Source organism: Plectropomus leopardus, chromosome 20 (genome assembly GCF_008729295.1).
Source record: "Plectropomus leopardus isolate mb chromosome 20, YSFRI_Pleo_2.0, whole genome shotgun sequence".
Classification (NCBI taxonomy): domain Eukaryota; kingdom Metazoa; phylum Chordata; class Actinopteri; order Perciformes; family Serranidae; genus Plectropomus; species Plectropomus leopardus.
In genome coordinates, this window is record NC_056482.1 from 26023621 (window position 1) to 26035383 (window position 11763).

Below are 11763 nucleotides of genomic sequence, written 5' to 3' on the forward strand. Positions count from 1 at the left end.
CTGACTCCGCTGCGTGCCCCGATCACTCCGTCCTGCCGGTGTGTGTGTGTCGTACCGTGGTGGTGTTTGTGTGACAGCGGGACTCTCGGGATTTTGTCGTTGACCGTCTGGATTGTTTTTTTTAAAGGTATGCTGCTGTGTGTTTCAGAGTGTCGCTTAATGTCGAAATAAATAGAAATATTAACGTTCAGCAGGTTTTATTTGGAGGAGAGTGAGGCCTGACGGGTCCTGACGGGTCCTGACAGGGCCTGACGGGTCCGGACAGGGCCTGACGGGTCCTGACGGGTCCTGACAGGGCCTGACGGGTCCGGACAGGGCCTGACGGGTCCGGACGGGGGCCTGCTGGGACTCGAGCCGGCTGAGTTTTCAGATTTGACTTTGGCTTCAGACAGAAAACGCTCACTTTTATGACTGTCTGGTTGTTTTTTAATAGTTTTTTGAACTGGCTTGTAGGATGTCCTCTGGGGTCACAAATGTCTCCGTTCATGTACAGTTTAAAAAAACGCAGCTGGACATTCAGGATTTGGAGTTTAGGGTTTCACTCGATGCATAGAAATGTAAATGTACCGTCAGATTGGCACGCGGCCCGGCGCCGTTTTCAGCGTCAGACACAAACAGCTGCCTCGTGTGGAGCCGACAGGCGGAGACGTTTGGGGGTTTTCCTGCTGAATGACCCAGATTTAAAGCAGGCCGAGGTTCAGATCCACACGCGTGCCTCCCAGATGACACAGATACTTTAATGGTCCGTTTGGGGGCCACTTTTGCAAAATTACAGGAAGCCAGGGGCCAATCGCAGCGGCCCCAAACGCGTTTCCACGATTTTAGGACATTTTCAGAAATTTAGGTTGTTTCTAAGATTTGGGGCATTTCTCAGATTTTAAGATGTTTGTAGGATTTTATGAGGTTTCTGGAATTTTTCGTCATTTCTAGGACTTTAGGATGTTTCTAACATTTTTGGACATTTGTAGAATTTCAGGATGTTACCAGGATTTGAGGAGGTTTCAAGGATTTTAAGACAATTCTAGGATTTTAGAACTAATCTTGAATTTTAGCCAGGATTTTAGGACGTTTGTTGGATATAAGGACGTTTCAAAGATTTTAGGACATTTTCAGAAATTTAGGTTGTTTCTAAGATTTGGGACATTTCTCAGATTTTAAGATGTTTCTAGGATTTTAGGCAGTTTATAGGATTTTAGGATCGTTTCTAGGACTTTAGGATTTCTCTAAGATTTTTGGACATTTTTAGAATTTCAGGATGTTACCAGGATTTGAGGAGGTTTCAAGGATTTTAAGACATTTCTAGGATTTTAAAACTAATCTTGAGTTTTAGTATGTTTTGAGGACTTTAGGACTTTGCAGGATTTTAGGACATTTCTAGGATTTTAGGAAGTTTCAAGGATTTGAGGACGTTTTGGGGATTTCATGACATTTCCAGGATATTTTTGGATTTTATTTCGATGCTGTTTTATGCTCTCTGGCACCTTACGGAGACTAAAAGGACAAAATCGATTCACAGTGTGAATCACTTTATTTTTAGTGTGAATTATAAAATGTTTGGGGGCCACCAGGCACCCTGTCGGGGACCAGATTTGGCCCGCGCGCCGTAAGTTGAGTATCATTGTCTTACACACTGTTCCTTTAACTGAAAGTCCCGAGCTAACCTCCCGTTAACGAAGCTGAAAATTCAGGAGCGAAACACGAGAAGCAGAGAAATAAACACACATCAGAGTGTGAACGCTGCGCTGCGTTTATTTATATCCAACTTCACAGACATAAGAGATTAAACACAGAAGAGAAACTCATGAGACACAAAAAATACATAGAAGATCATCTGTGTAATTTAATGGAGAACGACGAGGCAGCGAGTCGAATTTCTAATGGAAGTCGAAGGAAAGTCGAGTCTTTCTTCCACCACAGCGAAGTGATTATTTTATCTCATTATCATTATTTTCATTTCACTTTACTAAATACAGTCCTTAAAATTACAGTTAATGTGCAACAGCAGTACTTTAAAAAATAATAATAAACTGTCAGAACTTAATTTTGTCAGTAACTCCAAAAATGATACGGGGAGGTTTAACCCTTTGAAACATAAACATGAACAAACTGGATAGATATCTCTCAAAAATGTTGGAAGAAGGCACTGAAATTAGTAAAAAAAAAAAAAAAAAAAAAATTACCTAAAAATTAGTAATAAAAAACAAACAAAAAAATAATTTTGTCCTTTTAGTCTCTGTGAGGTGCCAGAGAGCATAAAACAGCATCAAAATAAAATGAAATGCTTAAAATGTAAAATAGTTGTGTTACATAATTTTAAATACATAATTGTGATCATTATAAATATTTTTTTCCCTAACTTTTTTCCTTAGACTTTTATTCCTCAAAAGTCAATTGCTAAATCTACAAATTTCTTGCAATTCATGAAACATTTCCCATGAAGCTTCTTACTGCTTTTTATCTCACGTTTTTGGAAGAAATTGCACCTGTTTGCTAAAATTGCATTTAAAACAAGAAAGAACAGAACAAGAAAAGTGATCTCGTTCCAAGTTTTCAAATTAGTAATGAAAAAAAAACTTAAATATGAAAAAGAAGTTCAAAAAACCCCAAAAAACCCAGCAAATAAATAATAAATAAAAGTGCTTAAAATGTATAATAATTCTGTAACATAATTTTAGATACATAGTTATTATAATTATAAAAAGTTTTCCTCTAACTTTTTCTTTTTTCATTAAAAATTTTCTCCCTAGCTTCATAAAAATTTGTTTCTAAATTCACTTACTTCTTGCAGTTTTTAAAACTTTTCCTTCCAAGTTGCATTTTTTTTGTTCTGTTTTTGAACAAAATTGCACCACTTTGCTAAATTTCAGTTTCAAAGGGTTAAAAAGCTCAAGATGAAAACAAAGGAGGTGCGACTCTTTTCTGAGCTTTATTATGCGACAGCAGAGCGTCTTCAACAGGACGAGGGGACAGTTTTTAAAGACTGGAGACGCGGTGAAATGTCTCTGTGTGTCTGAAATGTTTTAAAGTGACACTTTTCTTCGTCTTCACGCTTCTGTCCATTCAGCTGTCTTTCTCTCCTCCGTCAGGTTGTTTGTCTCTTCCTGCGCACACACACCGCCACTCTGACATCACACCAGGCCGTGACCCCTCCCACCACAACCACCCCCCCCCACCATGGCGCTGTCCTCACGCTTAAAGCTGTGGGAGCAGAAGGGAGGTGCAGAGATGCTGCATGCTGCTTTCATTCAGCCTCTGTGTGTGTGTGTGTGTGTGTGTGTGTGTGTGTGTGTGTGTGTGTGTGTGTGAGTGTAACCCTGAATCATCCCGCCGTGTCGCCGTGTTTGTCATCCTGCATGTTTGACTGTTTGAGTTTGGACCTTTTTAAAGCTGCACGCCGTCACCGACAACTTTGGCATAAACACGATCGAAATCTGCGGACGAAACTTTGGTGATCAATAAGAAAAGTCTGTTTTCATTCAAATATTCTGCTTTTACTCCACAACTTCGCTGCAGGTTTCCTTCTGCGTCTGCTGTTGACGTTCTGGGATTTATTAGTCATTTTTTTAAAAACTATGTTTAAAAAATGAAATTAAAACACGATCTGAGTCCTTTTAAATAAAAACACCATGGGCTCTGCTTTCATTATTATTATTATTTAATTTTATTTTTATAGACAGAAGATTTAAAAAAAAACAGTTACAAACGCTTCACCTTAAGCCGTGTGATCATCCTGCACGTTTCACTGTTTGAGTTTGGGCCTTTTTTAAATCAACAAGTGTCACATAAACGCGATTTCTGCGGTGGAAACTTTGGTGCGATCAGTAAGAAAAGTCGTCTTTTTTATTCAAATATTCTGCTTTTACTCAACTGCCGTAAAAATCCGAATAAAAGCCGAGTCCCTTTTACTTTCACATTTGATAAAAAGAGGCCCGTCTCTATGAGCGGCTCGCTCTGGTTTCCCTGCAGCTCATTTTTATAGAAATTCTTCGGATGAATAAAACTTTGATTAGTTGGCTGCTGATTTGGACGTGCAACCGTCCAATCAAACTCAACCGTTACTGAAGCAGCGAGCACCGAAGACGACGGTATTATCGGCATCGTAAACAAGAATTTAAAAAAGACATTAGTAGATCGAAGACTTTTGTTTGTTCCCACAAACAACAACTTTCATGTGGATGTGTTGTAACCGTGGTGATGGTCCACGTTGGTTGCCGTGTGCTCATGTTGTGTAAACATAAGAACCGTGCTGCTTCATCCCATCACGAGCGTTTGTTGACACGGTAACGGCATCGCGGAGCGTAAACAGCTGACGCGGAAGGAGGAGTCAGAGGGTCACTGACGGAGCGGCGCCGAAAACTCAGCAAAAACGGCGATTTCTGACGACTTCTGAATGAGAACAGGCCGATATGACAGTGTGTGAAGAAGTATTCAAGTCCTTTACTGAAGTAAAAGTGTTAAAAATATTTTTTTTAATTATTATTTAACAGATTAGGAAACCTTCAGAGTTTCTCAAGACTTTAATCCTTAAAAATAACCGATACAAAAACTTCTTTATTTCACTATATAAACCTAAACATAATGTCACTTGGCTGGAGGGAGATTGCAGAGTACCTGAAAACAATGTGAGAATACTCAAGTAAAAGTCCTGCATGTTAAATCCTACTGAAGTAAAAGTACAGTTGTATTATCAGAAAAAATGCACATGAAGTATCGGAGGTATTTCGTCATGTGATTGGTAGCAGAGAGAAGCAGAAGAAAAAATCATTTCTCACACATTAATCCGTTTTTGGTGTAACGACTTTGTCTTAATCTTTGTTTTATTGTTGAAATATTGTGTGTTTTTTCAAACATGTATAAAGTTTAGAGATGTTTGTATTTTTTATCTTCAGAGCTCACTTTGAGTATAAAATGAGATAATCCTTAATCAGGCCCATAACAGGGAAAATATTACAGCAGCAAAGATATCAAAGCAAAGTATGTACAAAATAAATGAAACAAAAAAAAAAAAAGATATAAACAGTATTACACACTGTGATAAATAGCATGTTATGATAATAAAACTGCGCACTGTGATATCTGAATACTTCCTGCACCACTATTTTAAATTTGGACTCTGAAACCCAAAAATCTTTTCTCATAAAATCCTGAAACTGATTAACAAAAAGTTCCCGACGTTTTAAAAAAACTGCCACATTTTCTCTGGTTACTCATCCAATATTCACTCTGATAAAAGCCTTTTCAAGCACACTTATGTGGATCCTGCTCTAAATCTGGCATCAGGCGTGCAGAGCAGCACAAAGATAAAGATGCATGAAATGGAAACACTGATTGAACTGATTATTAACCCCTTAGGGCCCACTTTAACACCACACACTTGAATCACTCTGTGCACAAAATGCACTTTTCAGAATCAGGCTATAAAAAATATTTCACATTAATATTATTTTCTACTTTCACTGAGTTCATTTTTATAACCAACATCTGTCCTAATTATAGATAATAAATATTCATTAATTTTCAGATTTTTCACCTTTTAAAGTCAGCTTTTTGCCATGATGCCACTGCTTTTAGAAAAAAAACCACAAAAATGTATTATTTTTTTTGCTAGGTAGATTTTTTAAATTCTTATTATTTTGATGATCACAGCCTGGGATGTGTCAGTGTGTCGCAGCAACATTGATTTTTATACTTTTTTTGTGCAGTGTGAAATACTCACACTCATACACAAAATGTGCTTTTTCAAAATTAAGCTTGAAAAAATATTATATCTTAACATTATTTCCTTGATCGTGGTTATTTTCTAACATCAGTCCTAATCATACATATCAAACAATCATTAATCTTGAGAATTTTAAGTATAACTACCCTACATTTGTGTCCGGTTACGATCCAACTGCAGCATTGGAACGAGACTTTTGAGTGAAGTGGAAAATGATAATAACTACAGATGTTATAAATAGTGATTTCTCAGAGGATCCTCCCAAAGTCTCTCCTGCTGACTGCATGTTGTCAGAATGTCAAACAGCTGCCCCGCTGACCTTTATCATATTCCCCATTGTGTCAGCAGGTGATATCTATTAATTAAATGTCAGGCCTCTGTCGTCTCTCTGTGGTTCCCTCATGATGCTCGGCGCAGCCGCTGACTCACATTTCCCCTTAAAGACAGAAAACTTTATATTCAATCATAATTTATTCTCGAGTGTGAAAAGTTTCGAGGTTACAGCTGAAGACCGGTTTGACGCTCAGTGATCTCATGACTAAATATGCAGCGATCATAGTATTAAGAGAAGCATCTTTATCTTGTAGCCAACTTTTATATACGATTTTAATGTTAAAAAAGCCAAAATGATCATTGAAATATATTTTTGGAAGCATCTCAGACATGTAGCGTAGGGCGGTGGAGGCCGAATATTTAAATCAGCAAATAAAATCCTGATTTAGAAATGACATGATTGTGGTTGTGTTTATTTTCTCCCCGTGCGAACAGCTGTTCAGATTCCTAATGTAAATGTGACGCCCCTGCGACAGGAATGAGTAAAAATAGTTGATTTAATCTGAGTGAACCTGCATGTGTGCAGAGGAAAAAGTCTGCTTGTGAAGTTTTGGTCTTTCTGTGAAAGTCTTCAGCTCAGCATGTGGCTGTTTGTCACATCACACAATGACTTTCTGTCTCTTTATTGATTCATAAATCAATACAGATAAAGGAGGAGAAGACGCCGGTGGCCGTGGCCGAGCCTCCTCCTCCTCTGTCCGCTCTGCCGGGCGGCTTCCTCAAACAGCTGGTCAGAAGCTCCGAGAAGGAAACCAAACAGAAAGAGCCCGAGACCAAAGACGAGAAACCAGTGAGAGATTTTGTTTTCATGCTGGGATGAAAATATTGATGCCATTTGCATTTTACTTTGAAACCCTATAAGCAAATTGATTTTAATTCTTTTAAGAACATGCGAAGAAGGCAAAGAGCAATGAAAGAAGAAATTACCCAAAAATGAGCAAGAAATTTGTAAAAAAGTACAAGAAAATTACAAAGAAAAAAAAATCAAAGCATAAAGGGTAGACTAGAAAACGTGCTTAATGTAAAGAGTGAAAACTGAAACTAATTAAAACTTTATATCCTGTTTGTTTAAACTGTGCAGAAGTGTTAAAATACAAAGTTTGACAGCATATTTCTTTAGAGGGTCCAGACCTGACCTTAAGTCTGTTAGCCAATGAAAAGAGAGTCCATTAGCACTGTTTTTTATTATTATTTAACAGATTAGGAAACCTTCAGAGTTTCTCAAGACTTTAACCCTTTAAAACTTAATTTCAGATGCCATTCACAAGTATTTAAACCTTTGAACATTTGCAAAGTCAGTTTGCACAGTTTAAAGTTTCATAAAAACCTGCTTTATGTTTCTATTTTATATCTGATGCTCGCTTTGAAAGCACCGCAGTGGAAGCGGACCGGCTGATATCGTGAAATTGAATTGAGAAATAACTGATACAAAAACCTATTTATTTCAATATAAAAACCTAAACACAATGTCACTTGGCTGGAGGGAGATTGCAGAGAAGCTTAATTTAATTTATGTATTATTTCAAATGTGCATATGGTTTTTAAGGTGCCATAATTCTCTATATCACTTTATTCACTGCAATATTTTGTGCAATATTTCCATTTCAACCGCAGCATTCCTCTATGCAATCACTCAAATGTGCAATATTCTTTAACTCTTGATTATAGGCCATATTCAACATGTTACACATTGTATATTTTGTATATAGTCTTTTTGCTATTCTTGCTTCTGTATATTTTGTTGTTATTGTAGTTTTGCACACATATTTATGCTCTTTTATTTTTAACTTACATACTAAAATCTCTTTCTTGTCTTTCCTTCCTGCAGCCGAACAAACTGAGCAACAACTTGGTGCAGCAGTTCCTCCTCCCAGATCAGACTCCTCCGATCCTGGAGGCCGAGATGGCGCTGCGGGCCGAGCAGCTGATCAACAGCAGCAAACAGTCAGACAGTCACTCCTCGTCGTCTCAGAGGCAGATTTACCCTCCCAGACCGAGCCAGCAAGTAACGCCAGAGCCGCCCAAACAGCAACAGGAAACAAAATCAGAGAAGAAGAAGGAGGAGAAGAGGATAGAGGAGGTGCAGCAGAAGAAGAGGATAGAGGAGGTGCAGCAGGTGGTGAAGAAGGAGGAGAAAGGGATGGAGGAGAGGCAGGAGCCCGACGGACAGCAGGCCGACACGACTGTAACAGAGCATGAAAACAGGAGAGAGGTGCGTTTATTATATAGAGCCCTCAAGCGGATTTCCCAAAATTTTGAACCATTCCTTTAATTTTCCAGTAAATGAAAACCAAGGTTTTACATCTGGACAGAACAAACCACACAAATTTGACCAAACAAACAGAGCAATACAATAATGCAATTAATACTATTACCAAAAAACGACAAACCAATAAACAGAAATAAAATAAAATTAAATAAAATTAAATAAAATTAATTCAATTCAATTTAAATTAAATTAAATTAAAGACATCATCCTTAACATTTTTATTATGTCTAACAGATCACCTTCATTTTAAATTTTACTTTTTGTAATCCATTTATTGATATTTTTGCTGTCATATTCCTGCCATCGCCCAGTTTAACATGTACAATTTACAGTTTGTGATTATTTTAAATTTTAGACTACTTTGTTCTTTAATTTAGAAAGGTGTTGTTGTATGGCATCATAGGATTGCCCTAACGTACTAACACAGAAACCATCTATTATATTAATATTTCACTCATTTATTCTGTTTTGTCTTTGCTCCTCTGTTTGTCCTTCAGGTGCGAGACGTTTGGTATGAAGCTGGAACTGTGTGGTACGTCCACAAGGACGGTTACAGCCTGGGTGAGATGTGAAAACACACACACACACACACACCACACACACACACACACACACACACAACACACAAAACACTCAGGAAAATATTTGTTGAGCACAAATGATAAATTTTTAAGCCAATACAAGTGAACGTAAAGCTGTAAGCGTCGATAAACGGGCTCTCGCACCCACATGTGTGTCGCGGTACTGATGGGGACATCAACTAAAGCGGTCGTTCATAACTGTGAAAGTCGAAAAATGCACGCAGAGAGGTTGGACCCTGGAGTTAGCTGTTTCACATGGTGTAGTACTTCCAGCGGCAATTAGGTGGCAGTGGAGAGGACACAAATTCAATGTCATCTTTCTTTAGATAATTTCTAGACCAAACCATGTAAATATCATGTAATCCAATGATAACTGTCCCTCAAGGCTTGCTTGCTCTTGCCAGTAGGTGGCGCTATTACAGCTGGTGAATTTTGTCATACAGATGTGTTCAGGGCGGGTCCCTTATCAAGCATATGAAGTTTCAGGCAGATCAGACAAAGTTACAACAATTTCCTGTTTTGTCGCGAGACATCAAAATTGTTCGCCGCGCCACGGGGAAAAACCGTAAAAGTTTTGTGCAGACCTTTGATAAAGTTTAATCATGAAGGGGTTAGGATCGGACACACCCAATTTGAAGTCGATCGGATTAATCCTGTAGTACAAGTTTGCAAAAGTACGAGGCCTGAAATCACTAAAAATCAGCACAAAATTCAAAATGGGCGACGTCCTGCCCAGATGCACATTTTGAAAGATACTTAAATGTACTGATTTTCATAAATGTCGATTAAACTGGGCACTGGGGCTGCACCACCAAACCACCAAAATACGAATTTTTTTGCCGGGCCGGTTTTTGGGCATTTTAGGCCTCCTAAAATGCGATTCAGTGGGGAGAAAAATAATAATTCCTTGCATAATTCCCCGGTTCGTGCTCGGGGCCTAATGACGATCCTGTTCATTTTAATTATTAGAGATTAAATGTCATATTTGTATCCACTGTGGTGCGAACATGACTGCGGACATAACGTGTGCGCGGATCAGCTGATAATCCACGCAGTCTGCAGTAATCCGTCAGCCTGTTGCTCCACATACAGAACATATCATGTTACATTATTGGTTACAGCAGAGTCGACATGTGTTCTGCTGACGCTGCTCCGCATCCGTCTGCTCATTGTGTCCCTCCATACCGTCACGATCCTGTTAGACCCTCATATGGCCCCCCTGACCTTTGACCTTTTACATGCAGGGATCAGAGATTTAAGCCTAACAGGCTCAGAGGCATAAATATAGCTATAGTCATACGAGTATTATATTTTTTCATGCTTAATAGTTTTACTCCACTACATTTCAGCAGGACTTTAATACTTCTTACTGCTTTACTTTTTTTTTGTGTGACAATTTCTTATTTGTCAGATTAAGATTTTATATTGGAAACAAAATAAAAACACAGCATATATTTGGATATTAGACAATAGTTCCCAAACTTTTTGTAATTGTGAGCTCTTACAAAGTAATCATTGTGTAGTTTGGGCATCTTCTTGTCATGCTTTGGATTTTTGGAGTTTTTTATTCATTTATTTTTATACAGTCTAGTGCACGAATAATACAGTAAAGAACAAAAAGACATCAAAAGCAAAAAAATTATAACATTTTTCAAAATATTAAAACAGATTTTGAGTATCAGGACTTAGTGGCTTCTCTCTCCTTTAATCATATGACGACCCATCGTATTGATACAGACGTAATATTAACCCTTTAAAACTTGATCAAATTAGTTTGATTTCTTTTCAGAACAAGGGTACAACGCAATGAAGAACTTAATAAGACACGGCCCAAAAATTAACAGGACATTATCAATAAATGAATAGATAAACAGAAAAATATAAAACAAGTAAATAAGTAACAAAAATTATAAAATAAGAAAAAAGGAAAATGTAGAAAACTAAATAATTTAATTAAGTAATTAATAAAAATAAGAATATAATAGTCCTCAAAAAGAAATCTTCGAAATCCTAATTCTAGAAACTAATTTTCAATGACATATTTTCACTTTTTACCAATTTCTTGCAATTTGCAGTACATTTAGTTCTCAAAAAATTGCCTAGAATTTTCCTATTTTAACTTTAAGTTGTAACAAAGTATTTTTACTGTTTTGTTGGTACTTTTACTTCAAGCAAAGGAAAAAAAAATCTTATTTGAGTAATTTAATCTTGCATTATTAGCAGGTGTGATGGCATCAGTGGGGGATTATTGCTCTCTGATTGGTTGTACTCGTTTCAGCCACTCAGCTGAAGCCTGATGAGGGCACACCTGAACTCCCAGAAGGCCGAGTGAGAGTCCGCCTGCAGACGGACGGCCTCGCTGCACGAAAAAACGCAGTAAAAATGAAAAGGTAACTTATTTTTTTGAATGTTTCTGATAAAAAAATTGCACTGTTGTCAACACTTGAATGGGACTGAACGTGTCTCCGTCCCTGTCCTCCGCAGTGAAAACCCCTCAACCTGGACCTGTGCGATGGACCTGAACGACCTGAAGCAGTCAACGATGTGCGGCGTCCTGGCACAACCTGACCAAGCCGAAACAAAAGCCAAAAATGCCGCTCACGCTGGGCAACCCAACCTGGTCCAACTTCTGGCCCCCATCGCAGACCCACAGCAAGGTGAGGTCAAAAGGTCAACGCTCAGATTAACCCGTTCAAAATATCTTTCACGTTTGCTGTTTTATAGAAAAATTATTGGACACTGGGATTATTTTTAAACCTGCAGTACGTATAATATACCGACATATGCAGTGATGGAAGAAGTACTCAAACCCCCAAAAAAAAAAAAAAAAAAAAAAAACAGAATGTAAAAATACCAACTAT

At 37.9% G+C, this 11763-nt stretch overlaps 1 protein-coding gene across 1 annotated transcript in view; it reads left to right on the forward strand.

Annotated features, from left to right (window-relative positions):
- Window positions 1-11763, forward strand: part of LOC121959877 (unconventional myosin-XVIIIb-like) — a 52771-nt gene continuing 41008 nt past the window's right edge. Inside the window, 8 exon segments of the mRNA XM_042509402.1 lie at window positions 1-127; window positions 3087-3213; window positions 6699-6842; window positions 7881-8264; window positions 8819-8882; window positions 11181-11292; window positions 11387-11459; window positions 11461-11559. Coding sequence (XP_042365336.1) covers window positions 3175-3213; window positions 6699-6842; window positions 7881-8264; window positions 8819-8882; window positions 11181-11292; window positions 11387-11459; window positions 11461-11559 — 915 coding nt within the window. The 5' untranslated portion in view covers window positions 1-127; window positions 3087-3174.